At 59.1% G+C, this 27,013-nt stretch overlaps 1 protein-coding gene and 2 long non-coding RNA genes across 9 annotated transcripts; 2 read left to right on the forward strand and 1 right to left on the reverse strand.

The window, feature by feature from the left end:
• Positions 1-150: 150 nt before the first annotated feature.
• On the reverse strand, positions 151-27,013 carry SEMA6B (semaphorin 6B). 6 transcript variants are annotated; one of them, XM_029218315.1, is made up of 17 exons: positions 26,884-27,013; positions 11,823-11,972; positions 11,560-11,683; positions 9,848-9,908; positions 9,624-9,701; positions 9,133-9,234; positions 8,630-8,720; positions 8,167-8,286; positions 7,588-7,676; positions 5,875-6,092; positions 4,885-5,016; positions 4,499-4,648; positions 3,912-4,094; positions 3,677-3,823; positions 2,659-2,736; positions 2,468-2,526; positions 151-2,054 (listed from the first exon to the last, which is right to left on the reverse strand). In XM_029218315.1, the coding sequence occupies exons 2-17, from the start codon at positions 11,941-11,943 to the stop codon at positions 1,150-1,152; spliced, it is 2,658 nt and encodes an 885-aa protein (XP_029074148.1). In that variant the 5' UTR covers positions 11,944-11,972; positions 26,884-27,013; the 3' UTR covers positions 151-1,149. The 6 variants fall into 6 exon arrangements, with proteins under 6 accessions (XP_029074148.1, XP_029074150.1, XP_029074149.1 ...); XM_029218317.1 differs by lacking the exon at positions 26,884-27,013 and adding an exon at positions 24,517-24,621; XM_029218316.1 differs by lacking the exon at positions 26,884-27,013 and adding an exon at positions 13,262-13,539.
• Positions 2,350-4,193, forward strand: LOC114892943. The gene is made up of 3 exons (XR_003792798.1): positions 2,350-2,821; positions 3,658-3,841; positions 3,944-4,193. It is a non-coding gene; the product is annotated as an uncharacterized LOC114892943 (long non-coding RNA).
• LOC114892942 lies at positions 6,116-9,143 on the forward strand. Of its 2 annotated transcripts, XR_003792797.1 has the most exons (5): positions 6,116-6,484; positions 7,393-7,596; positions 7,888-7,972; positions 8,138-8,296; positions 8,463-9,143. It is a non-coding gene; the product is annotated as an uncharacterized LOC114892942 (long non-coding RNA). The 2 variants fall into 2 exon arrangements; XR_003792796.1 differs by having other exon boundaries at positions 7,393-7,972.

Raw genomic sequence — 27,013 nt, forward strand, 5'->3', positions numbered from 1 at the left:
TCCACATTTCCACACCCAGCTCCCCATCATTCTGTTTGCTGCAGTGACCCAGCCAGGACTCTCCCAGGTGCTCCCAACTGCCCCAGGCCAGGCCACTGTCCAAGTCCCACCCCCAGGAGACAGAGCAGACCCAGAGCCTTGGGGGCCGGTGGTTGTAAACAGTTTTATTGACAGGGGGTTGGGGGAGGCAAACTCCAGAGAGGGTCCAGGACTCTCAGCTGGCCACTCAGCTGGCATGCATGGTCAGCTGGAGGTCAAGGGGGAGGTCACAGAGGATGGGTGGCATGGGACCCTCTGACCACCCTGGGGCCATATTTACAGGGGGGCCCGCCCGCCTTCGCCATCTCCCAGACCGCCCGAGCCCTTAGACAGCCACCAATACGACTTCTGGGCAGGCCGTCCTGACCCCCTGCCTGAAACCCCTGCCTCATCACCCCTCAAACTCCTAACCGGCACCTTGGAGGCCCCCGGCTTTCTGGAAGCCCCGGCGTCGGCTCAGCCAACGCCCAGGCCGCTGGGGCCTCCGCGCTCGCACACAGACACACACACCGCACGTGGCCGCCCCCACGCACACGCCGCAGCAGCCCGCGGGCACACGCGCACGCCTCCCTCCCCTTCCCGGCCCCTTGCACACGGATACGGCATGCACGCGCGCGCGCGCACACACACACACACACACACACACACACACACACATACATACATACATACATGCCGGGGGCCGGGTCGAGGAGGGACCTCTGGGTGGGGCGGGGGGGGGAGCTGGGGGAGCTGGGGTCTGCAGATGTGCCCCCTCCCCTTCCCACCGCCAAGCCCCCGGCCGCCACCCCGAGAACGGAGTTGTGCAATTGGTTAGAAAACTGCAAAAGAAACGCAAATTGGAAAACAAACCAAAAATCCACGCGCAGAAGGTCAACCTCAAATCCACAGCACATTCCGCCCGCCCGCCCGCCTGCCCCAGACCGCCTCAGGGTCCTGCGGCCCCGGGGCGCGGCGGGGCGGGGAGCCGAGCCCCTTGTGCTTCCGGGCGGCGGAGGGCGTCCCCCACCCCGCGCGGCTGGGCCGGGGGTCTGAGCACCCACTCGGAGCTGGCCCGGTCTCTCGCTCCTGGTTCCCGTGGCTGGCACCGCCGAGGCGCGCGGCCCCGGCCTAGGGCACGGGGGGCGCAGTCCTGTCCGGGCCCCCGTACGAGAGGAGGTGGGCCAAGTCCGTGCCGGGCCGGGTGTGGCGGCCGCGGGGCCGGGCCTCGCCGCTGTTGATCGTGTGCGTGCGGCGCAGCGCGGCGGCGGGCGGGGCGTGCGCGCCCGGCCTCCGGAGGCTGCCGGTGGGCGGTGGGCTCCAGGGCCGAGGGAGGCCGTCGGCGGCGGAGCTCGGGTCCGAGGGACCCGTGGGCGCCGACACCACCCGCCGGCGGTCCGGGCTGGCGTGGGGGGTGAGCGGGAAGTCGCCGTGGGAGGCGCGGCCGGGCCGCGCGACGAAGAGGCGGGCGTCGGGGGCCGGCTCGCCGGGCGCGGGGGAAGCCTCGGGGGCGCGGGCAGGGGCCAGCAGCAGGAGGGAGGATGAGAGGGAGGCCGTGAGCAGCGTGTGGCCGTGCTCCCAGGCGCGAGGGCCCAGGGCGTGCGGGTGCGGGGTGGGCAGGCGCTTCTGGGGCAGCGGCGTCTGCTCGGGCGTGGGCAGCAGCCCCGAGTCCAGGTCGTGGGAGCCTCCCTGCAGCAGCGTGGCCTTGGCCCACCCGTTCTGCATCAGGGGCGCCAGCAGGGCCTCGGGGGGAACCCCGGGCCCGCCGCCGCCCCCGGCCCGGCCCCCGGGGCCGCCCGCCCGGCGCTCGCCCAGGCGGCTCACGCTAAGCACGGCCTCGCCGCCCCCGTGCGCCAGGATGCCCTCCTTGTCCTTGCGGCGGGCCAGCTCGCGCCGCTCGCGGAGCCCCACGTACCAGCCCACGCTGAAGCCGGACACCACGGCGCCCACCACGAAGGCCGCCACCGACGACGTCACCAGCAGGTTCACCGACACCAACCCGGCGCGCTCCTCCGAGAGGCTGGCCCCTAGGAGTCCTGGCCGGGAGGGTGGCGTGTGAGGGGCCCGGCCGGGACGGTCCCCTGCGCACCTCGCGCAGCCTCCGTCTGGTCTACGCACTCAACGTCTGTCTGCTTCTCTGCTTCGTGGCGCCTCTCTGACCCTTTCAATGCCCGTCTGCCCCTCTCTTTGTCCCCTGGCATCTGTCTTAAAGTTTGTCTGCCCATCTGTCTCCTGGCCTCTCTCTCTGCGGTCCCCAGCGCCCCCTCGCCATCTGTCGGTCCTTTTCCCACCTCCCTACCTGGAAGTGGGGCCCCCTGCCCTTCCCAAGCCCTGACGGTAGCCAGTACCGCCCCCCCCCCCCGCGTTGGGCATGGGCGGCAGAGGGTGTGAGAACCCTGGAGGACCAGGACTCTGAGTCCCCAGGCCTCCTCCCCTCTCCCCCGCTTACCTGTGCAGTCCCCTAAGCCTGAGGTGCTGGCCCCGGACACATCCTGCTCAAAGGTGGCTCTGATGAGGGCAGGGGGGCAGAGAGGCGCAGTCAGCAGAAACCTCTCGCACAGAGCTGTGGTTGGGGGGGTGGGAACTCCCGATCATCACGTGGGTCACATACCCGCCCCCCACCTCCCTCGTCCCCAGTACCTGGTGCCAGGGCTGAGGAAGATGCAGGAGCCATCCGGGGCCCAGCCGCAGTAGGGGTCCTGACTGCCAATACAGTTCCTGGAGCAGACAAGGGACCCGGAGGGCAGATCGACCACAGCCCCTTTTGAGGCACCTCTTACTGTCAACTCTGGGAGTTCTCAAGGTACGTCTTAGCGGTGAGGGCTCTTTCTTCCCCATTTTACAGATGAGAAAACTGAGGCTCAGGAAAGTTTACTTTTGCCCAAGGGACAGAGCCAGGGTTGGAGCCCAGGCAGGCTTGCCCCTGAGTCTGTGCTTTGGGTGTGTGCTATGGCATCATTATTGCCAAGTCGGCGGGCACAGGGTCAGGTGCTCTCTAGTGTGTGGAGGGCACACTGTGAGTCCAGAGATGTGCCAGTGTTTTATCTGCATGTGATCTTCCCACCCATTTTATTTATTTTATTTGTTTTTTTGGCTGTGCCACGCGGCATGTGGGATCTTAGTTCCCCGACCAGGGGTTGAACCCATGCCCCCTGCAGTGGAAACGCGGAGTCTTAACCACTGGACCCCCAGGGAAGTCCCTCCCATCCATTTTAGAGGCAGACAAACAGCTGTCTCCCTGGTCCCCAGCTTCTGCTCCTGATGCTCTTAGAAATGTCAATCACATCCCATCCTGCTCTGCCCATAGACCTCCAGGGCTCCCACCTCACTCCAGGGGTGGGGGAAGGAGCCCAAGTACTCCCCACAGCCCACAGACCCTGCACGACCTACCCCCGGCCCCGTCCCCTCCCTGACCTCCCCTCCTCCCTCTCTCCCCCTCGCTCATTTTGTTCCAGCTATACAGGCCCCCTCTCTGTTCCGCCAACACACGAGGCCCAGTCCTGCCCCAGGGCCTTTGCACATGTTCTGCCCGCTGGCCTGCTCATGGTTCAGTGAGTCAGGATGCTGTTGGGGCCTGGACTTGAACTTGACTCTCTCCCTCTTCCTGTGCTCACCCCCCCTCACTTCCCCTGCCCACAGCTGGCCCAGGAGTACTCACTTCATGCATCCTGAGTATTGCTGGCAGCGCGCCACGGGCACTCGGACCACACAGCGGGGGAAGGCCGCCAGCAGGCCACCCGAGGCCGCATCCAGCTCCAGGCTCAGCAACCGCTGCCCTGTCTCGCCACCCCCAGAGCGTCCACACCTGGGGGTGAGCAGATTGGTAAGACTCAAGGGGCACGCCCTATCTCCCTGCCCACTGGCCCTGTCCCTTGACCTCTGCCCGGCCTCACCTGTCCGGCCGGTAAGTCTCAAACTCCTCCAGGAAGACACTGGGCCCGGTGGTGCCCGAGGCACTGGCGTTGGGCCAGACAAGGAACTTGAGGACAGTGCCCGCCTCAGAACCCAGGAAGACGACAGTCTGGTTGCCCCAGGGGCCGGCGCCCACGTCCACGGCCACTCGCGTCAGCTGGTACCTGGGGCCAGGGTTGGGCAGAGGTCAGGCTGCCTCCCAGCCCCCTGGGGTCCTGGGCGCACTCAGAGACACCACCCACGCCCGGCAAGGTGGACATGGGCGTGGCTCCAAGGGGGCACATCATGGAGAGAAACACACCCCCAAACCCGACTCCTACCTGGGCCTGCCTGTCTCTCTCCCTGTCTCCCTCCATCTCTTTGTGTCAGGTGGTCTCTCTCTCCCTCTCTCTGTTTCTCCCTCTTTCTGGGCATCCCTGGAGCCTCATGCCCAGCTGTCTTGAGTGTCCGGCTTCCCCCTCGTGTCCGAAGTTGGCCCTGTGCCTCCCTCCTTGCCCACCACCCTGGCCAGGGCTCTCCTTCCCACCCAGCCCGGCCACCAGGACCCCGGCCCCGTGTAGGGACTGACCGCATCAGAGTCCGAACAATCCAGGGTGCGTGGCCCAGTGAGGGCACTGCCTCGTCCATCAGGGGGTGTGTCTTGACGAAGTTGAGGATCTCGTCCGGGAAGGCGCTGGAGGCATTGTACTGCATGCCAGGAGCTGCACAGCACCCGGGCCTGGGTGGGGACGAGGGGGTGGTCAGGGTGGACATGGAGGCCCCCACATAGGGGCTCTGATTCACCAGGGGACCTGCTGCCCTGCCCAAAGGGCCTCGGTTTTCCCCACCTGCATAATGGGTACAGCTGAACTCGGCAACAGCTATTGAAATAACTAACTGCCTGGAAGTCCAAGCCCTTGGTCCAGGGTCAGGATCCTACCCAGGCACCTGTCTCAGGGTCGAGGGGGCTCTCACCGGGGCCGTGGCACCTGGTCCTCCGGCACGGGTGTCCAGATAGACTCAGGGGACTTCTGCTCACGGAAGCGGCCCTCAAACACGGCAGCCACCTGTGTCATGTCAAAGGCGCAGACGGCCGAGCCGGGGATGCTGTGGGTGGGGGCAGATGAAAGGGAGCAGTGAGCCTGGCCAGGTGTGGGGTGGGGGTGGGGGACTGCCCTGGGCAAGCAGGTGGAGGAGTGTTTGTCCTCCGGAGCTGTCACATGTTCAGTTCCCTGGGCCAGAGGTTGCTGCCCCCCCCCCCCACCATCCAGTCCAGTCACTTCACCTGCTGAACAGTTCTCAGGCTGGATCGTAGTTCAGCCCCTCCACAGCTACCCGTGTCCAGGCCCCCCCTTGTCACTTGCCTGCATATCCAGTCTCCCAGGTGCCACCCTTGCTCCCTTTCAACCCATTCCCCAGGGAGTTTTCCAAAAATGCAAACCTGACCTGGTCCCTCTTCTGCTCCTTACTCTCCCATGGCTCCCTAGTGCTCTCAGGATAAAATCCAGGCTCCTCCCCACAGCCCATCACCTCCCTGCCCTCATATCCTCCGCTCTCCCCCTTGCTTCCCTCCAAGCCAGCCACACGGGCCTCCTCCCTATGGTTTAAACATAGCAAGCTCATTGCAGCCTCAGGGCTTTTGCACAGGCTGTTCTTCCAACTTGGAATGCTCTTCCCGCTTCTTCCATCTCACAACCATTGATGCCTCCTCCAGAAAGCCCTCCCCGACCCCTCCTCCAAAGGCAGAGGATGGGGACGCCCCCCCACCCCCATCTGCCAAGTTCTGGCCAAAGGGCCTTGGAGGGTCAGTGTCTGGCTTGGTGCCCCCTGGCCTGGGACCGAGGCTTCCCGGGAGTCGAATCTTGCCCAGTGCAGGACCCAGGGGATATGTGGTGAGGTGACATGGGAACTCTCCACCTGTGCCCACCCGGTGCTCCCAGTCTGCTCCCGACGGTGCCCGCTGACCTGTTGCTGGGCGTGGAGAAAACAGCAAGGACCACGGGCCGGCCCCCCAGGCTGACCACGCCCGTGACAGCCCGCAGCACGTTGAAGTAGAAGTGGGAGTCCCCTGGCACCGAGCAGTTGAGCCGTGCCTTCAGGAACGACGTCCACTGCTTCTCCAGCACGCGAGGGGAGCCGCCCACGTCATTCTTGCACACCCGGGCCACACGGGACACCACCACCTGGCACATCAGCAGGCGGGGGGTGGGGGTGGGGGCTGAGCCCTGTGTTCTGCAAGGCCTGCCCGCAGGTCGCACTGCCCGCTACCCAGGATGGGATGCAGGAGCCTGGCCCTGGGTCACTGTGGGTGCCCCAGCCAGTCACCTTAGCCCCCTGAGCACCAGATTCCCCAGCGAAATGTGGGGATGACGAAGATCACAGCCACCATGACAAGCATAATCATCATTGCTCCCACTTCCAGATGACTCATTAAGTACCGGGCACTTTATCCTCCTCATCTCTCACGTTCCTCCCAAAGCTCTACAGAGGAGGGCCTACTGATATCCCCGGGGTACAGAGGGGAAACCGAGGCACAGCGAAAGGAAAGTGACCGAGGCCCAAGGTCACACTAGTAGTAAGTGGCAGTCTGTGCACTTAAATGTCTCCGTGGATTGAGGGATGGGATGGATGTATGGATGGATCAGTGGATGGATGGATGAATTTGAAGGACACAGTGATGGACAGTGAAGGTAAGGAAGAAGGAGATAATCAACGGATGGATGAATGGGTGTGTGGATGGATGGGTGGCTGGCTGGATGGTTGGATGAGTAAATGGGTGTGAGTCTGCATGAATGGTTAGATGGGTAGATGAATGGGTGGGTGGATGGATGGATGAAAGGATGGATGGGTGGACAGATGGATGTGAGTCTGGATGAGTGGGGAGAGATGGGTAGAGGAATGGATGAATGGCTGGATGGAAAGGCAGATGAAGGAGGTAATGACAGATCAGTGGATGGGTGGATCCATGGGTGGATAGAAGGTTGAATGGAGTGGATGAGCAGGTGATGAGGAGGAGATGGGATAGACAATTGGATTATGGAGGGGTGGGCAGGTAGGTGGAGAGATGGATGGTAGATGGATGAGCTGATCAGTAGGAGGATAGCTCAATGGATGGTTAGGTGTATGAATGAATGGACAGGTAGGTGTATGAATGGATAAAGAAGTCAGTGAGTGGGAGGTGGGTGGATGGATACATAGGTGCATGGAAGGGTAGATGAGTGGACGGATGGATGGAGGACGGCTGAGTCGGGGGGTGGGCGGATGGATAGGTAAGTGGTTTGACTGGAAGTGTGGGTGGGCTGAAGAACAGATAGGTGGGTAGGTGAGAGGGCGGTTGAGTGGGAGAGTGAGTGGGCAGACAGATGGGCCGTTGAGGAAGGATGGATAAATGATGGTAGATGGGTGGGTGGACAGGTGAACAGCAACGGCACTGGGACTGGAATCAGGGGTGTATCTGACTTCAGACCCGGGACCCTCACCCAGGGCTGCTCCAGAAATGTCTTCAAGCCCCAGGGGCCTGGACCCGGCTAGAGTGGAGGGCCCTGAGGACCAGAGGGACCCTCTCGCCCCAGGAGGAGTTTCATGGAACCACCTCTGCTCCCCACTTCCCGTGATCAGAGCCTCTCAGCTGCATGCCCCACTGCCTGGGCCTCTTTGGGAGGGGAAATAGGGCCCTACCTTTTCCAGGTAGTTAAACTCCATTGCGATCTCCCGGAAGAAAAAGTAGATGTGGCTGCCCCACTCCACCACGTGGACAAAGTAGGGCTCTGTAGGAGACGAGGGGTCGGAACTCAGCCCGTGACGGGAGAAAGGGAGTTTCTGGGGCTGGGAACACAGTAGCCTGGGTGGCTGCTTTTACAGTGAAGGGGGGGAATATAAGCTGATTACCCAGGCAAAATAAAAGAGACCAAAGTTTTGGGGGTTTTTTGGAGGGAGTAGGTGTCAGAATCCTAAAGTCACCGTGTCTTCTTTCCACAGACAGCAACGTCTACTCTTTTGTCACCTTCCTCCTTCATGTGCTGAGCTGAGCTCCTACCATACCGCTCATGCTGTTCCATTTCAGGTTACTAAGCCACCCATTTCCAGCAGGTTCTACTTTAGATCCAACTTAAATCTTTCCTCTAACTTTATCTTCAAAGAGGCTAGTAGGTTCCAAAGATGAGATGGGAGTTCCCTGCCTGTCTTCTCTGGGACTGTTATTCTGGTGGGGGAATTTGATGAATGTCAGCCCTACCAGGTCTGCCCGTATCGCCCCACCTTTGAACCACTTGGAGTCGTGTTTCACGGTGCGCAGAGTGGGCCGGTCCCCGAGGCTGCGGTAGATGACGGCGTCGATGGCTAGGAAGTCGGTAACGGTGGCTGTGAAGAGCATCCCTTCTGGATGGGGGTGAGTCAGGGGGAGGCAGGTGAGAGATTAGATCATAGAGGCCGGAGGCTGGGTGGGTCAAAACTTGACTTCAAGACTGAGCCCTGAGCCTAAGTGAGCCCTAAGCCCCAGGCTGAGCCCCAACCCTGCCAAGGCCCTGACTTCAGGCTGATCCCCAACTCCTCAGCTCATCCCCAACCTCGGCTGAGCCCTGCCCTTGAGATTCTGCCTGTTTCATAGCTGGAGAGATGGTCTCCCAGCCATCTTCTAAATGACCTGACTCCAAGAGTGGAAAATGCCATGTCTTGCTGTGGACTGGGGCCCCATCAGATGGTCAGAGTTGGGGGCACTCACCAGAGAAGAGGGCAACATTGGCGTGTTTGGGGTCGTATGGGCAGCGGGCCATGCCACTGATGTTGTCCCCGAGGGGCTGCAGTGTGTCCATCTGCAGGGGGGACAGGGACTGAGTGACAGAGCTCCTGTCTACACCTAGCAGCCCCTGGCTCCCCCAGCCACCCTCTCCAAGGGGACTCCTGGCGCCACCTTGGATGTTGTGTGACTTGGTCAGTCATTTAACCTCTCTGGGACTCAATTTACTGATCTGTAATAAATGAGTCTGAATCGATCCTAACTCATCCTATAACTGGTTTGTAGTTTACGTTGCTGCAGCCTGTACAGGCCTCCTTTGGAAGCCTCCTCAGGAGCTCCGGGTGAGGGGTCTGGGAGGGCATATCCAGTAAGGCTTCCTGTAGGAGATGATGTGGCCTGGGGATAGGGCATGACCAGTGGAGGGCCGGTGAGCAAAGGCGTGGAGGTTGAACCTGGGGCAGTCAGGGCTTCGAAGAGCGGTGACTCACGCTGTAGTTGGCACACACGGGGTTGAAGGCATTGGAACCACACACGAAGAGGGTGGATTCGTCCCGAAGTAGAAGCACCTTTACAAAATTTCGACACTCGCCCTGGATTGGGGCGTCGGGAAGAGAGAAGCCAGGGTGGGTGTGGTCACGGGTGTGGGCGGGGTCAGGAAAGAGGCGGGGCCTGCAAGGAGGGGCCAGGGATGTGGGCACGGCAAAATCAGGGGGCTAAACTAGGACTCGGCTGGGGGCGAGGCCATGACTAAGGGAGGGGCCCAGGCAGGGAAATAAGGCACTTGAAGGGGTGGAGCTATGGCAAAACGAGGGCTAAGGGCACGGCCACGACTGAGGACCACCTGGGGGGTGTGGCCAGGCTCTGGGAGTAGCCAGGGCAACACCAGGGCCCTGGCTTAGAATGAAAGCAGAAGATTTGCCCTGGGGGGTGGCCAGGACGGATTGGGGCGTGGTTGGAGGCGTGGCCAGGGCCCACTTACCTCCTGCTTGCCCTTCATCCGACACACGTTGATGTCGCTGGGGTTGGAGCGCCAGGTCAGCTTCTGGGACACAGAGAGCTGGTGAGGTGAGCGGGGTCCTTGACAGCCCTAGGAACCCTGCTAGGGAGGCCCGAATCCACCTTGCTCCCCAGCTCAGTGTCTGGTCCCCCTGGCGGGAGCCCCAAGCATTGCCCCCTCCCCTCCCTCCTGCACCCCCTCCTCACCCGCTGGTACCGCAGCTCCATGGACGTGGGGGGCTCCAGCTCCACCCGGTACAGGTTGTCCCTAGAGGAGGGGTGTAGTTAATGAGATCGGAGAGCCTCCCCTCCCCGCCCACTATTCTGACAGCAGACGTGAGGCCAACACGTGCCAAACAGGAGCGTGCCAGCGCCTCTGCCACGTGCAGCTCCACATGTGCATGCCCTGACACGCCTCCTCGTGCCCTAAAGTGAGCCATGGGTTCTGGCACACCCCACATGCCTTACCACGCCACCTCACGCTTACACACCCCATGGCCTACACCCAACACAGCGCATTGTCTGATGCCTTTACATCCGCTGTCCCCGTCTCAGCACCCCTCAGTCTCCCCCAGGCTCTCACCGCTCCCCCCATGCCACAGAAACTGCCCTAATCAAGGTCCCTGGCCCCTGTTAAGTCCAGCGGTCACTTCTCTGTCCTCCTCCCCCTCTCCACAGCGTCTCCCCCGGCCAGTCCACCCTCGTCCTGGGACCTCCATCCTCACTGGGTTCTTGGACCCTGCACTCTCCTGGCTTCCCGCCCACCTCTCCGGGCCCTCCTCTCTCCCTGGTGGGCCCACACCTGAGTCCTCTGGCCTCTTCCCTCCCCCATCCATACCCCTCCTGGGCCGCCTTGTCCACTCTCAGGGCTGGAACCACGTCTCTGCCCGGATGACACCCACAGTCCTGTCTCCAGCCAGGGCCTCCCCTGAGCTCCAGATTTGGGGTCCAGCTAACCCTCAAGGTCTCCACGAGGGGGCTCAAAGGTATCTCATACTCTGTCTCACACTCAGCTTGGCCACACGGCACCCGACCATCCCCCAAATCTGCTCATGCCCTGTCCACCATCTCGGCTGAGGCAGCTCTATCCCCACGACGTGGGAGTCACCTTCAACTCCCTTCTCCTTCCCTCCCAATATGTCACCTCTGCCTTCAGTATCTAGCGAGGGTTCACCCACTTCTCACATCCTCTATGACCACCACCCTAGTTCAGCCCCCATTACTGCCCACCTGGACCAGCATTGTCCCCTCTGCCCTAGTCTAGTGGCTCCTGCCCTCACCAGTACAGTCTGTCCTCCCCCAGCCGCCACCAGAGGGCACCTGTGAGCACCTGAGTCAGGTCCTGTCCCTCCTCTGCCCACAGCCCTCCAGGGTCCCACCTCCCTTGGGGGTAAAAGCTCAAGTCCTCCCCTGCAGCCCACAAGGCCCTGCCCTCCCTGCCCCGTCCCCTCCCTGCCCTCCCCTCCTCCTTCTCTCCCCCTCACTCACTCTGCTCCAGCCACACGGGCCTCCTTGCTATCCCTCCACCTTTCCAGGCAGAGTCCGGCCCCAGGACTTTTGCACGGGCTGTGTCCTATGCCCTGACTTCTCCCTCTCCCTCAGATTTCCTTATAGCTGGCTCCTTATCAGTTCTCAACTCAAATGTCACCTTCTCAGAAAAGCCTTTGGGGTGCCACTTCAGCACCCCCTCTAGCACCCAGTGAATTTTGACCAAACAGCTGTCCCTACCTGGTAACACATCATAGCAAGCTCTGGGCTCCAACCACACCCAGAGTTCAGCACCCTTAAAAATCCCACCCCAGGGACACACATTCACACTCCAGCCAAACAACAGGCCCCAGCATGCAAACCTCCCTAAAATGCTACCACCTACTCCCCCACACCTCACCCTGCACACTCTGCCCGACAGTCCCTCGTACCTGTCCCCGATGAAGAGCGTCCTGTTGACCCGCAGAACCCGCTGGATGTTGAGATCGTCGGTGCCCTCTGCGGGGGTCAGGTGTCCTGGCCCGCTGCCCACGAACACGGGATAGTGGTTCAGGTCTGGGGGGAGGGCGAGGAGGGGTGTGATCCAGGGCCAGGGTGAGCCTGGCCTGGTGAGCCCCCGGGGGAGGGGGCAGCAGATCCAGCTGGGGAGCAAGACCCTCCCTCGGGACTCCCCCTCTCCAGGCCCCCCACTCACAGTCCCTGGGGGCCACGCTGAGTGGCGGCGGCTCCTCGGGGAAGAGGCCGTGGGAGCCTCCCAGTAGCAGCAGCAGGAGCAGTAGGGCCGGGCGGGGAGGGGGCGCTCGCGGAGTCCGCATGGCGAGGTCAGGGCGACAGGAGGTGACACCTGCGAGCGAGGGGCCATGCGGTGAGCCGTGTGGCTTGCAGTCCCCATTGCTGCCAGCAGAGGGAGCGCGAGAGCCGCGGCGGCGGGGACCTTCAATTTCCAGAAAAATTCCCCATTGGGGGGTAATCATTTAAAAATAACAACAATCATGGCAACAACAATAACACCAGCACTTATTAATTACCAGAACAACTTTCTGACCACATTTTAGTGAAAGCTCAGGAAACGGTTTCTAACAAAAAATGGATAATCATGAGAATATTTATTTTAAAAATTAAATGATTTTATATTAAAAATTAATAATAATAATAATAGATAAACAGGGACTTCCCTGGTGGCGCAGTGGTTAAGAATCCGCCTCCCCAAGAGGGAAGAGATATGGGGACATATGTATATGTATAACTGATTCACTTTATTATAAAGCAGAAACTAACAACACCATTGTAAAGCAATTATACTCTAATAAAGATGTTAAAAAAAAAAGAAGAATCCGCCTCCCAGTGCAGGGGACACGGGTTCGAGCACTGGTCCGGGAAGATGCCACGGAGCAACTAAGCCCGAGCGCCACAACTCCTGAGCCTGGGCTCTAGAGCCCACGAACCATAACTACTGAGCCCACGTGCTGCAACTACTGAAGCCCGCGCGCCTAGAGCCCGTGCTCCGCAACAAGAGAAGCCACCGCAATGAGAAGCCTGTGCACCGCAACGAAGAGTAGCCCCCGCTTGCCGCAACTAGAGAAAGCCCACGTGCAGCAGCGAAGACCCAGTGCAGCCAAAAATTAAATGAATAAATAAATAAATTTTAAAAAAAAAAGAATTCTTAGAGTTAAAACACAAAAACCTTAAAATGAAAGTCTCAAAAACCAAAAATTCAAAGGCTCTTGGAATTTCATAAACCACAATCTGGGAACTGCAGTACTCTAGAATAGCAGAATATTCTAGCTGGCCAGGGACCTCAGAGGGCCCGGTAAGTCTGACTTCCTTCCCGATAACAGCCTTTCTGTCCTCTCCTGGAATACCTCTGTGACAGGAGCCTCACGACCTCTTCAGGGGGCCTGTTTCCCGCTCCCGCTCAAGGGAATTTGGAGAAACTTCCAGGTGTGTAGAGTGGAGACCACCCCCCACCCGTCCCAAGTGATGATCTGGTGGGCGGTGTGAACAGAACTCACCCTCTGGAACCCAGCCCTCCACGCCCCTCCCAGAAGGAGTGCAGTCCGGAGGCCCCAAGAAGACACCCGCAGCCTCTGGGCAAGCCCCGTGCCTCAGTTTCCCCGTCTGAGCAGCAGGTACCTCTCCGAGCCCTGCCCCCAGCCTTGGGGTGCGGGGATCCCGAACCCGTGGAGGTGGACGCGAGGCGGGAACTTTGGCCCTGGAACGCCTGCCTCTGAGGATTCAGGGCCAAAAAACAGGAAGGCCTTGCGTGGAACAGCGAAGTTTCCTCTCTGTGACCCTGAACTTCCAGGATTTGTGACTCAGCGGACGCCAGGATCTCACGTGTGCGCGGATCTGGCTCTACTTCCTTAAGAGTTTCCTTCCCCGACTCCTCCCCTGCTTAGCAACGTCCCGTGGCTCCCAGCGACCCCCGAGCCAGGCCCCAGACACTGCATTCAAGACCCACAACGGGATCACCAGCCCCGCTGCTGCCTACCCCAGCCTACAAGCTTCCTCTTTACAACACCTGCCGGGGCACCCCGCCTCTGGTGTTCTGTCTGCTCTGTGCCTTCTTATTTTTTTTTAAGATTTATTTATTTACTTATTTATTTTTGGCTGCGTTGGGTCTTCGTTGCTGGGCGCTGGGCTTTCTCTAGTTGCGGCGAGCGGGGGTTACTCTTCCTTGCGGTGCGCAGGCTACCAATTGCGGTGGCTTCTCTTGTTGCGGAGCACGGGCTCTAGCTGCGTGGGCTTCAGTAGTTGCAGCGCGTGGGCTCAGTAGTTGTGGCTCGTGGGCTCTAGAGCACAGGCTCAGTAGTTGTGGTGCACAGGCTTAGGTGTTCCGCGGCATGTGAGATCTTCCTGGACCAGGGCTTGAACCCGTGTCCCCTGCATTGGCAGGTGGATTCCTAACCACTGCACCACCAGGGAAGTCCCTAAACATTTTTTTTAACATTGTGGTAAAATGTATAACAAAGTTTGCCATCTTAACCATTTTTAAGTGGCACTAAGTATATTCACATTCTTGTGCAACCATCCTCACCATCCACCTCCAGAACTTTCTCATCTTCCCAAACTGAAACTCTGTCCCCATTAACTTGACTTCCCATCCCCTCCCCCAGCCCCTGGTCCGCACCATCTACTTCCTGTCTCTATGGCTGTGACTCCTCCAGGGACCTCACACAAAGTAGAATCAGACAGTATTTGTCCTTTTGTGTCTGGCTTATTTCACTGACCATCATGTCCTCAAGGTTCATCCATGTTGTAATGAGTGTCAGAATACCTTGACTTTTTAAGGCTCAGTAATATTCCACTGTGTGGATAGACCACATTTTATTTATCCATTCGCCTGTTGATGGACACTGGGGCTGCTTCCACCTTTTGGCTATGTTGTGAATGGGTGTGCAAACATTTCTTTGAGACCCTGCTCTCAATTCTTTTGGGTGTATGTGCAGGCGTGGAATTGCTGGATCGTATGGTGATTCTATGCTTAACTTTTGGAGGAACTGCCATGCTCTTTTCCAAAGCGGCTGCACCATTTTACATTCCCACTGGCATTGCCCATGCGTTCCAATTTCTCCTGCCAACACTGTTTTCTGTTTTTTGATAGTAGCCATCCTAATGGGTGTGAGGTGGTGCTCTGTGCCTTTTACCCCATGTCTTATCAGAATAATTTTTTTTTTTCTCCTTCCTTTGGTACGCGGGCCTCTCACTGCCATGGCCCCTCCCGCTGCGGAGCACAGGCCCCGGACGCGCAGGCTCAGCGGCCACGGCCCACGGGCCCAGCCGCTCCGCGACACGTGGGATCCTCCCGGACCGGGGCACGAACCCGCGTCCCCCGCATCGGCAGGCGGACTCTCAACCACTGCGCCACCAGGGAAGCCCCCCAGAATAATTTTTAACTTCAGAAACTTCAGGACAACAGCTTCCACTCGTGGGCCATGCAGCATTGTGGTGAGGGGAGGGGCTCCAAGGCCATTAAGTGTTCAAATCCCAGCTCTGCTATGTACATGCTGTGTGACCCTGAACAGGTCACTCCACCCCTCTGGACCTCAGTTTACTCATCTGTGAAATGGGCATGGTAACAGTATCAACCTCACAGGCCTGTGGTCGGTGTTAGCAAAGTGCCTGCCATGCTGCAGGTGCTCAGTAAATGCTAATTATTATTATTATTGTTGTTGCTGTTGGTATATTGAGTATCAGAGGCCGGGCGGGTGGTTTCCAGGAATTGCTTCATGGAGACCCCTGATGGCTCTAGTACGGTTGGTATAACATTCAGTCCATTTTGCAGATGGGGAAACTGAGGGATTGATTGAGGGGCCATGACCCACCAGAGAGGATGTAGCAGCTGGATTGAACCCAGGGCTCTCTGCTACCAGGATTTCGCTCCTGGGGGTTGAGTGTACGAATGGTCACGGCAAGACTGATAATCACCCGTTCCGCCATCCCTCAACCCAGTGAGGCCAGCAGTTATTTAACACCCAGTTCACAGATGGGAAGACTGAGGCCCCAGGTCGGGATGGGACCTCACGGCTCATTGTTTCTCCTGGTTTTCATAACTTTGTGATGCAGCGACTCGGGGCTAGAAGGCTGTTGCCGTCCTCCCTCTGTCCACAGCTGCCCCCAGCCCCTCAGAGCCACCCTGGGAACCCTGAAACCCAAACTGGGCTTTTCTTACCAGCCCCATTGTTCCTGAGCCAAAGACAAGGGTGTCGGCCTCCCAGTCCCTCCCCTGCCCTGAGGGCCCCATAGCCCAGCTCCCACCCCCTACCTGGTCCCCTGGCTTCCAGTCCCGCCCCTTCAGTATCCTCCTCAAGGTAGCAAAGGAATCTCTCTAGAACCCAAATCTCACTTGTTTCTTCCCTGATCTAAACCAGGGTCTCTCCCCTTCGGCACTGCTGACATTCAGGGCCAGGTCATTCTTTGGGGTGGGGAGGTTCTGGGCGCTGCCAGGTGTGGAGCAGTATTCCTGGCCCCCACCCACTCGATGCCAGGAGCATCCCTCAATTGCGACAACCAAAAATGTCCCCAAACACCGCCCAGTATCCCTTGGGGGGCAAAACCACCCCCAGCTGAGAACGTCTGCTCTAAACCCTTCTATGGCTCCCCAGTGCCCTTGAAATGAAGTCCCCTCCCTTCCGTCTCCACCTCTGAGGATCTGCACATGCTGTTCCCTCTGTTTGGAACACCTTCCTCCTGCTTCCAGTAACCTGGTGAACACACTCACTCGTCAGGTCTCAGACATCTCCTCCAGGAAGACTCTCCAGATCCGCCTGGATTGACTTCCTCTGGGCTCCTGCCTGCCTGTGCCGGAGGGCCCTGCTCACCCTATCTTCCAAATGCCTGGTTAACTGTTCATCTTCCCCACTGGACTCTGAGCTCCCCGAGAGGGCGGGACTGAGTCTGTCTTGGCCACCACTGTGTCCCCACTGCCCAGCATAAGGCCTGGCATTCAGTAGAAGCTCAATAAAGAATAAAAGTAGCAAACACCAAGCACTTGTGATGTGCCAGGCACTGTCCTAAGGACTTAAATGAACTCATTTGATCCGCACAACACATCGGAGAGGTGGGTGCTGTGCCCCTTACACAGATGAGGAAACTGAGGCACAGAGAGGCGAAGTCACTTGCCCAAATGGAAACGGTGGAGCCAAGACTGAAACCTGCTCAATCGACATTTGTTAGTTTGACGATCATGCAGAGCTGAACCCCACATGCTCTTTGGGGGAGTCTGGGTCACGTCGGGGCCAACCCACTGCACCTGGCCTCAGTTTACCCCCCTGACCTGGGGTTATCGGAGAGGTGGCACCTCTCCCACCCTTCCAAGACCATCTGCTTCTCTCCATGAAACTCGAGGCATCTCTGCCAGCAGCTGTCCGGCGCCCACCTGCCTGGAAGTGGCCCCACCGCCGGCCCTGGCACCTGGTCACTGGGAGCCGCACTACCTCCCAACCCCGGGGCCAGGCGTGGGGAGCTGCGTGGCCAGAGTGTGCACCCCTTGGCGTGCAGGGCACCCATGTGTCTGCCTACCTGCAGCCCTGGAGACGTGCATCCATGCACATGGGGGTGGGAGGGACGGTCATAAAGAGATAGAGGTCCACCCCCAGCCGGGAGGGCTCGCGCTGTGGCACGGCCTCTCTGCCTGACCTCCCAACCATCACTCCAAGCCTTGGTACAGTCCCACTATACAGATGAGGAAACTGAGGCAGGGATGGAAACTCCCCCCAGGCCACCTGGCTTCACCCTCCCATCGACCTTCCCAGGTACCATATGGCCTTAGCTACTCTAACTTCATCAAAAGTTCAAATTTCCTTCTGGAACATTTTTTCCCACCTGGCCAGGGCTACCTGGGCTACCCCAGGGCTTCAGCATACATTTTAGGATCAGCTGGTAAGTTCCAAAACAAATAACATAAAACATGTTGGGATTTTCACCGGAATGGTGCTGAACGCATAGACCAAATTGATCTATTGACGGACAGGCTCCCTGTCTCCGCTAATGGTTCAGGCCCCACCTGGGAGTCACCCCCCCACCAGCTCCCTTCAGCACCGGCCCCTTCTTTTCTCACCCTCACATCCAATGCCAGCAAGTCCTGTGGGGTCTTCCAAATTCATCCAGAATTCTCACCCCTCTCTAGTCTGTTCCTTGGTCGACCCCCAGCATCTCCTGCCTGGACCCCACAGTCCCCTCCACCTGGTCCACAGCTCCCACCCTTCATCCCCAAAGTCTGTTCTCCCCGCAGCCGCCACCAGAGGGCGCGCGTGAGCACCCGAGTCAGGCCCCGCCCCTCCTCTGCCCACAGCCCTTCAGGGCTCCCACCTCCCTCCCAGTAAAAATCGAAGTCCTCCTGGGGCCCACAAGACCCTGCGCGACCTGCCCCGTCCCCTCCCTGCCGTCCTCTCCTTCCTCTCTCCCCCTCGCTCACTCTGCTCCAGACACGTGAGCCTCCTCACTGTTTCTCCAGCACACCAGGCCCGGTCCTGCCCCAGGGCCTTTGCACGGGCTGTTCCTCACTCCTGAAAGCCTTTTCTCTCAGATACCCACATGGCTCCCTCCTTATTTCAGGTCTCCACCCCCACCCCCTGGACTCTAGCAACCCCTGCCCTCCCCATGCACCCACCTCCCACCTGGGGTCCAATGTCACACTCTCAAAGGGTCCTCTTAGACCCTCTGTTACTTCGAATATGGTCCTCAGACCACCAGCAGCAGCAGCCTCACTTGGGAGCGGTTATAAATGCTGAGTCCTGGGACTTCCCTGGTAGTCCAGTGTTTAAGACTCCATGCTTCCATGGCAGGGGCATAGGTTCGATCCCTGATCGGGGCAGTTCCACATGCCGTGAGGTGCAGCCCCCTCCCCCCCAAAAAAAGTCTACACGGGGATGCCCCCTCCTCCAGGAAGCCTTCTCTAACTGCCTTCCCTGGGGAGCTCCGTTTCCCCTGGCTCCCCCAGCCATGACCCCGCCCTCAGCTCCACCCAACCTCACCAACTTGGGAGCATCTGCGACCAGCTCTGGCTCTTTGTACCTCAAATTGGAAGCTATTCATTCACTCATTGGATGAGCAATTACTGAGCACCAGTTGTGTGCCAGACACTGTTCCCAGCATGGGGCCGCAGCGATGGCCAAGACAGTTGCAAAGCCCTGCCTTTGGGGGGTTCCCAGTCCAGTGGGGAGATAGGGGTACACACATTACCAGAAAATGGAACTCAGCTTCTGACAATAATATCGAAGCCTGAAGATGAAAATGCAGAGAATGATGGAGAGTGATGGCAAAGGGGCTGCTTTGGCTGGTGGTCAGGGGACCTCCTGGAGAGGGAACTGAAAAGGCAAAGCCCTGGAGGCTGGAACCATCAAAGGAACAGCAAGAAGATGCCGATGGGCGGGGAGGCTGCCATATCGTAACAGAGGAGACCTGGGACTTTCCCCCTTTTCCAGACAAGACACAGAGCCTCAATTTTCTCATCTGTAAAATAAGGCACTAGAACAGGGCCTGGCACACGTGTTTACTCTCTGTGAAATGACCTTGCTGGGTGACCTTGGGCCAGCAGCTTGCCCTCTCTGGGCCTCTCCATACCACAGCAGGTGACTCAGTGACCCGAGGCCAGGCTCGGAGCCCCTGTTTCTCCATCTGCCGTGGTAAGGATGGGGGCGGGATGCCCGTCTCCAGTTCCATGGAAGGAGCTCCTGTCAGCCCAGCCGCCCCAGGATTCCAGCTCCGGGGCCCGGCGTCCCCGAGCGGATCGAGTAACCTGGCGAGGCAGCCGGGCCCCTGCGTCGTCCAGGTCTAGTTACCAGCTCTGCTTACAGCTGCCTCCTCCACCTGCCTCAGTTGCCCCCAGCGCAGCCCAGCCGGGCTCTGGGGCTGTCTAGGAACTTGGCAGAGTAGCCAGAGGGAGTCCCTTGGGGCCCAGGCCACGGGGGCGCTGAGGAGAGGGGCTCCCTCGCCCCGCAACGTTCGCACCACGCTGGTTAACTCATCCCTCCCCAGCCTGGGAGGCGGCCAGCACATCCTCTTGGTCCTCAGCCTTCCTCCCTGTGTTCTCGGTTCCCAGAACCTCAGCTTCCCCATCAGTGACTTGAGCACGATAACCATCCCCAACAGGTTATCATGATGGGTAAATAAGCTCCAGATAGTAGGTGCTTAATAGACTATTGACTGCTGTGCGACCCAGGGTTACATCCTTCCCCTCTCTGGGTTTGCTTCTGCCTCTGTAAATCAGGGATGAGAACATTGGCTCCACGGGGGCAAGGGGTCTGGTGCACAGTAGGCACTCAACAAATACCGGCTGAATGAATGTCCCACAAAAAGATCCAGTTTATGAAAGAGCTACAAAGATCTGTTTATTCCAGACTTCCTGAGCACCTACCGTGTGCCAACATGGCCGGGGATTCAGCCCTGACCGGGATCATGCACAGAGCCGGGCATGCAGTAAGCACCCAATTAATGCTGAGCATCTCGTTTAAAGAGGATGGTGCTCAGAGTACCCGAGTCGACTCCCCGGTGCACCCCACAGCAGCCCAGCAGGGCAGGGATTTAAGCTAAAATTTGATGAAGCCCCTACTGTGTGCCAGCTGCTCAACCAAGCCTTTCACATGTTTGAACTGGTTTCCTGCCCATGCCAACCCTATGAGGCAGTGACCAGCACCATTATCCCCATTTCACAGAGGGAAAAACTCAGGCTCAGAGAGGTTAAGACACTTGGCCAAGGTCTCACAGCACAGAAGGGTGTAGTTGGGATTCGAACCCAGGCCACGTGGCTAAACTGCCTCTGTCTACCGAGTGCCCACAATGTGCCATCTGTCAACGAGGCTGCACAGCCTAATTGCACATCTTGCAGATACGCAAGCAGAGACCCAGAGAGAGGCTGCCCCGGTGCCAGGCCACTCAGAGAGCCAGTGGGGAGACCAGGTGTCAGAAGCAGGACCTTGAGTGGGGGACATGGACAGGTCCCCGGGGCTCCCAGCCAGCCAGACAGGGGGCACTCCTGGGTAATTAATTTTAATCACTGTTTGGAAATTGGGCTGCCAGGAGGCAAATCGGAAGCAGCAACTTGTAATTAGGAATGGGGAAGGGGGGCGCTGCTTTCTTGGTGATGCGGCAACCATTCCGAGGAAATTAAACTGTCATTTATACCCAGCGGGTAATTAGGGGGCCTGGGAGGGGGCCACTCGAGGGGGCTGGGGGCTCCTAGGGAATCTGGGATGGCGCTGGGAGTTGGGGGTCAGGAACCCACAGATTCCCAAGTGGGGGGCCCTGAGCCGGCCTGGGGGCAAACGTACTCTGGTCTCAACCACAATTTGGAGGAAACACAGAAGAGCAGGGTGCTGCTCTTGGGACCCAGCTTTGGGAGACAGAGGGGAGTAAGGCTTGGCTCTAGGGGGCTCCACTGTAGGGAGGGCAAACAGATCTGGTCCCTGCCCTTGGGGTCCTCGATCTGGAGGAAGCAGAAGATGGTGAGCCCGGCCCCTCTCAGTTGGGGTTCTGGGAGCCCTCCTCTCCCCCAGTCACTGTCCCTCTCTAGAGGCCCTGTCTGGGAGGCCACAGGGATCCCCAAGTGGGATGAGACCAGAAAGGCAGGTCTGGAGGGGGACACCGCTGAGCGATGCTGGGCGGGAGGCAGGCGGGGCCCTGCCAAGTGCTGCTGGGAACGGAAGACCTGGCGATGAACTTGAAGAAGACAAAGGCGGGAAATGGGTCCTGGGGTCCTAGAGGACCACAGGTCCTAGTGAGTCAGGGCTCAGGAATGGTGGAGATGCTGGCAGAGTGACGTGGGTTCTGGGGGCTGGGGCGTGAGAACAGTGCATCAATGGAGCAAAACGGCGAGGGGACAGGGGCCCCCGTTTTGCTGGGTGACCTCGGGGAATCTGCCACCCCAATCTGTGCCTCACTTCTTCCCAGACCCTGGGACTTAGACATTCAAAGGGAAATAACAGCAAACATTTATAGAGCATCTATTGTGTTCCAAGCCCTGTGCAAAGGGCTTTGCAGAAAGTACTGGTGGGGTAGGTAGGAGGGGTTTCCTCACCATTTTACAGGTGAGGAATTGCAGGCAGCCCAGAGTGGGAAAGTAATATGCCCAAGGTTGCACAGCTAGGAAAAGGCCAGACTGGGTTTTGAACCCAGGCCATATGGTCCAGACACCACACTCTTAACCTTAGCACTATGTGCCCCCAGAGAAAGGGGCTCTCAGTCCCCCACATCTAGTAAGTCCAAAATCTATCCTGATCCACCCACTTCTTTTCCCCTCTACTGCCTCACCCTGGCTGGCCCCCATCATGGTTCATCTGGACCAGCGCAGACGCCTCCACCCTGGTCTCCCAGCTCTGGCCCTTGCTGCCCACAGTCTGCTCCCTGCAGCAGCCAAAAGGCGCCTGTGAGCACTTAAGTCAGGCCTTGCCTCTCCTCTGCCCAGAGTCCTCCAGGGCTCCCACCTCACTGGGATAAAAGTCCAAGTCCTCCCTGTGGCCCACAGGGACCTGCATGACCTGCGCCGTCCACTCCCTGCCCTCCCCTCCTCCCTCTCTCCCCCTCGCTCCCTCTGCTCCAGACACGGGGGCCTCCTCACTGTTCCTCCAACACACCGTGCACGGTCCTGCCCCAGGGCCTTTGCACGGGCTGTGCCCTCTGCCCGGAAGGCTCTTCCAGTTCTCTGCATGACTGGCTCCTTTTCATTTTCCAGGTCTCAGCTCAAACACCACCTCCTCAGAGACACCCTCCCTGACATCATCAGCTAAAACAGCCCCGCCCTTCTCAGTGTCATTCCTCGGGGCACTTGTTATGCTCCATTCACTTTCTCTCCTGAGTTAGCGTCCATGGTCCCATCTAGTGCGAGCTTGGCAAGGGCAGGGCCTGGTCTGCCTTGGTCATTGCTGGGTTCCCAGCACCTGGCACATAGTAGGCAGTCATTAAACATCTGTCAACTCATGAAATGACAGCAAAGACCCCACAGCTCTCAATGAAATCAGGACCAGAGGCCACACGCTTCTGCTTTTCAAAATTATTCCTTTTTCCAGAGTAAGAAAAGAACAGGTCCAGACCTGGCACGTTCCCTGCATCCTCTTGTTTAAATGTTCAACCCTAAGGGAGAGAGAATAGCATCCATGTTTCACAGATGGGGAAACTGAGGCTTAGAGAGGGGGCATGAGGGAGTGAGTGAATGAAGAGATGAATTCCAACCCAGGTAAGTCTGACCCAACTGTTGTGGCAACCTCTAAAGGCAAAAATTCAGAGGGGCTGTCTCAACTGCCCCAGGGGATTCTTACTGGGCCTTCAGGAAAGGGAGAAGGTTCTGAAACTATCAGAAAACATGTCGCTTCCCCCTGGTGAACTCCTACACATCTGTCATGGTCCTAGAGGCAATGCCCGTCCTCGATGCATCTTCTCTGATCCACTGGGAAGAGCCAGATTTCCTCAGCCCCATTTTGCCCCAACTCTGATCCCATGTAGCCAAGAGGGCCAGGGTCTGCCTGTTTCCCCTCCCTGAGCCTGGAAGACCCTTGAGGGCCAACCAGGCACTAGAGCTAAATCTCCCTCTCTGCAATCCCAGCATCACCCAGCCCAGGGCCAGGCACACAGAGGCCACTGGGAGCATCTGTTTAGTGACTGACCTTCCCTACCACTCTAGACCAGGTCTCCCCCGGGCCCTCCTGAAAACCCATGTACCCACAATCCTCTCTGGGATCCTGCAGTTGGGAAGTTCTCTCCTAGGTCAGCCCTTGGAAGGCAGGCTCAGCCTGGGACAAAATGCACCCTGGGAAATGTAGTCCTCACTAGACTGGGCTTCCCTCCCAGCAGACCCTGGGGCTACCACCTTTGGACCCTGGGGCTACCACCTTTGGACCCTGGGGCCAGCGAAGGAGCTTCAAGGGTGGCTGGTAGGAGGCCACCCCTGTATCCCCGCCCAAAGAGATGGAAGAGGAGGTCCTTGGCCTCCCAAGTCACCTCCTTTGCACATTCTAATGCCTGCCACTTCATCTGGACATCCCTCAAGGGCAGGTGATGAACGACTGTGATAATAAGAGAGAATTATGTGGCTCAGGCCCAGACCTCTCAGGCCACACATCAAACCCTGGCTCTGGCAAGCCAAACCTACACCGATCACAATGGTGGGGGTATCTGGCGTGTGGGTCTGTCCCCTGAAGCCGACTCCTAGATAATTTGACCACGGGATGTGGGGCAGGCGGCCGGGGCCCCCTCCCAGGCTGCCATGAGCCTCAGTGTCCCTGTTTCTGCTAAATGAGGCCCCACCCACGGTCAACCCCAATCACCACTGGGTCTTGGATGAATCAGTCTGAGAACCTGCAGCCCCTTAAATGGCTTAGAATTTTGGAATCACTGTATCCTAAACATTTTCCCAGCATTCTGGAAAACCTGTCTCCTGGTAGCTATCCTTCCCCACGGCTGCTCAAGGTCTGAAACGTGGCCCATTCCCTCCCCTGCTCTAAGATCTCCGATGGCTCCCTATTGCCCTCGGGATAAAGCCTGCTCCCCAGCTTGGCATCCGCGGCCCCTGTCACCTCTCAGGCCTCATTGCTTATTGTCTCCCACCCTTAAAATAGCCCAGTCACTCAGGAGTCCCCCAACACACCCCTCCGTGGTTTTCCCCACTGCTCCCTCCACCTGGGATCCCTGTCCCCCCTCGCCTCCTGGCAACCGCCTTCTCACCCCTCAAGGCCAGTGCCAGCATCCCCTCCTCCAGACAGGGGATGCTGGCACTGGCATCCCTGCTTCCACCTGTCCTGACCCTGGCTGAGTCCTCTCTGGGTTCCCCATCATCACCTGGCAAAGGGCTGGGCACACAGGACAGGGCCACACCACAGGGTCAGTTAGGGACACCCTCCTTCCCGGGAGATGGGCAGCGACTGGCACATCCTTCAGCCCCGGGGGACCCAGCTTACCTGTCCCGCCAGCTGACGTCAGGGTCACCTTTGCAAGGACAGTTTGATTTCTATCTTCCTGGTCCAGCCCCCGGTAAGCCCAGCAACTCTCGGCTCAAGCCCTGGGCAGCCACTGCAGATGACAAACCCTCCTGCAGCTCACATCTCCAGCACCTTCTTTGACCAGAGGACAGAAGTGAATGGCCCCTCCCTGGTGACTCAATACCTCCGCTGGGAGTCGTGCTCTCACCTCAAAGCAGAGGAGGCGACAGGACCCTTAGGCCCCATGGGTGCTCAGCCCTGGCAGAAGGCAGGTGGGGACTGGAGGGAGAGGTTACAAATCCAGGGTATTCCTTGGGACCTCTCTCTGCCTTATATCCCTCCACTCAGGTCCTAAAACCTTCTGGGGAGACCGCAGCCCAGAGAGGGCTACAGACCTGTCTGAGGCCACACAGCAGCACCCCTGCTTTCAGGCCCCAGCCTTCTCTATGATGCTTTTTTTTTTTTAGAGAGAGGTGGGGCGTTGGAAGCTCCAGGTCTAATTTCTGCCCTGCCCAGGTTGGCTGGGTGGGGAGCCAGGGTTTCCAAGGAAACCTTTGGGCTGGCATTTTGGGTTTCAGCAGATGTGGAGGCTCCTTTCCCCCTTGACCCCGTCTAACAGCCCCAGCAGTGGAGAGGCCTGGCTTCCCTCTCCACCCATTCTGGGCCTCAGTCTCCCTGTTTGTTCTTGGGAATGGTCCAATTCAGGGTGGACACGCTACAGTTTAACGAGTCTCCTGCCAGTCTGCCACCTACCCAATATCCAAGGTCCTCTGTGCCACAGGGATCCCCCAGCTACCTTCCCAAAGAGCTCAGGACCCCCTCTCAGGAGAATACTGACCCCACCTATGACTCTCAGCCTCTCCCCACACCCTGTACTCTGTCTAAATAGAGTTTCAGCAATTGCTCAGATACATTCAAAAATTTCAAAATTTCATCCTTGAGAGAAAACATATGTACTAGGATATGGGAAAGGGACTGGCCAGCGTCTGTAGGGGAGGGATGCCCCGGGGGTACTGAACTTTGATTTTGGAGAGTGCGCTGTACCCTTGAGAAGCTGAGGGAACCCAGAAAAATATGAAGTAATGCAATTTTGCAAACTGGGGGGGGCTTTTCTGAAGCCCCAGCCATTAGTCCCCCCTTCCTCCTTAAACCCAAAAGAGACCCCCAAAACTTAAGGGCCCAATCCCCTAACCCCAAGCCCCAGTTCCCCTCCAGTCTGGGAGTCAAAGATGACAGCCTCAAGGGGGAGGATGCCAAAGACCTCAGCCAGACAGGGACAAACAGGGGTTGAGGGTCTGGGAATCGTCCCCAGCCCCAGGACGCTTGCAAAAACTCCCAGCTTCAGCGTCTACACGTCCGGGCAGGGGCAGAGCAGGGCGGAGGTGCCCCAAACTCGGAGGGCACCCCGAGGGGGAGAGTGGGACAGGGGGCACGTGACCCCCACCCTGGAGACCAATCAGCGCCCACGGGAGGGGGCCACACTCGGCGCCCCCCACCCCTCCCAGCGCTCTCGGAGACGCTTTCTTTGTCCCTTTGTCAGCCCTTGGGGGGCCCCGAACCCTTGGGCTCCCACTGCATCGGGGGGGGGAACCGGACCGGCTGACTCTCTCCCCCCACCGCGGCCCCTACCCCGCGGCCCGGGCCCTGGATTCGTTCAGGGGCGTCCAAGGTGCGGCGGCTGGACCAAGGAGTGGGGCGGAGGGGCCTCACCTCGCTGGGACCACCACACCAGCCCCGGGGGGCCCTCGACTTAGCGCCCAGGGCCCCGCCCCCAAGCACCACCTCCCACCCTCGGCCAGCAGGCCCCCTGCCTGCCCTGAAACCCCCACCTGGGCCCAAATCCAGCTCCCCAGCGGCGCAACCGCGAGCCCCCATTATTATGCCTCTTACGGCCCCCCCGGACAAAACCTCCACCCGTTGCGGTGCCGACAGAACCCCCATTATAGCTCCACATACAGGCCCCCAGTCAACAATCCAGGCCCCCCCAGCTGCGGTGCCATTAAACACCCCCATTATGGAGTCTCATTCAGCGCCCCAGGCCCAAATCCAGACCCTTCAAAGCGTTGTTACTGGACCCCCATTATATCGCTCCATACTGCGACCCCCCTAAAATCCAGCCCCCTCCCCAGTTGCGTTGCCAGCAGATCCTCCCGTTACAGAGCTCCACAAACCCCCTCTCCGGCCCTAATCCATCCCCCTCGCAGTGGCGGGGCCCCCAGGCCCCCCATTATAGCGCCTGACCCGGCCACCCCAGCCAACAATTCAGCCCCCAGCTGCGTGCCGACAGACACCCCCGGGATAGCGCCTCCCCAGCCCCCCCTCTTGCAGACGCCCCGGGGCGCTTACCTCGGAGCCGCGGCCGCCGCGAGTGCGCGGGAGGGAGCTCGAGGGCGGGAGGGCGCGGGTGGGGGGGGGCGGTTCGTGCGCGCACCTGTCCCGGCCCGGCCGGCTCAGCCAGGCATCCCGGGGTGGGGAG

This window comes from Monodon monoceros, unplaced genomic scaffold (genome assembly GCF_005190385.1).
Source record: "Monodon monoceros isolate NGI ecotype Baffin Bay Population unplaced genomic scaffold, NGI_Narwhal_1 Super_Scaffold_12, whole genome shotgun sequence".
NCBI classification, from domain to species: domain Eukaryota; kingdom Metazoa; phylum Chordata; class Mammalia; order Artiodactyla; family Monodontidae; genus Monodon; species Monodon monoceros.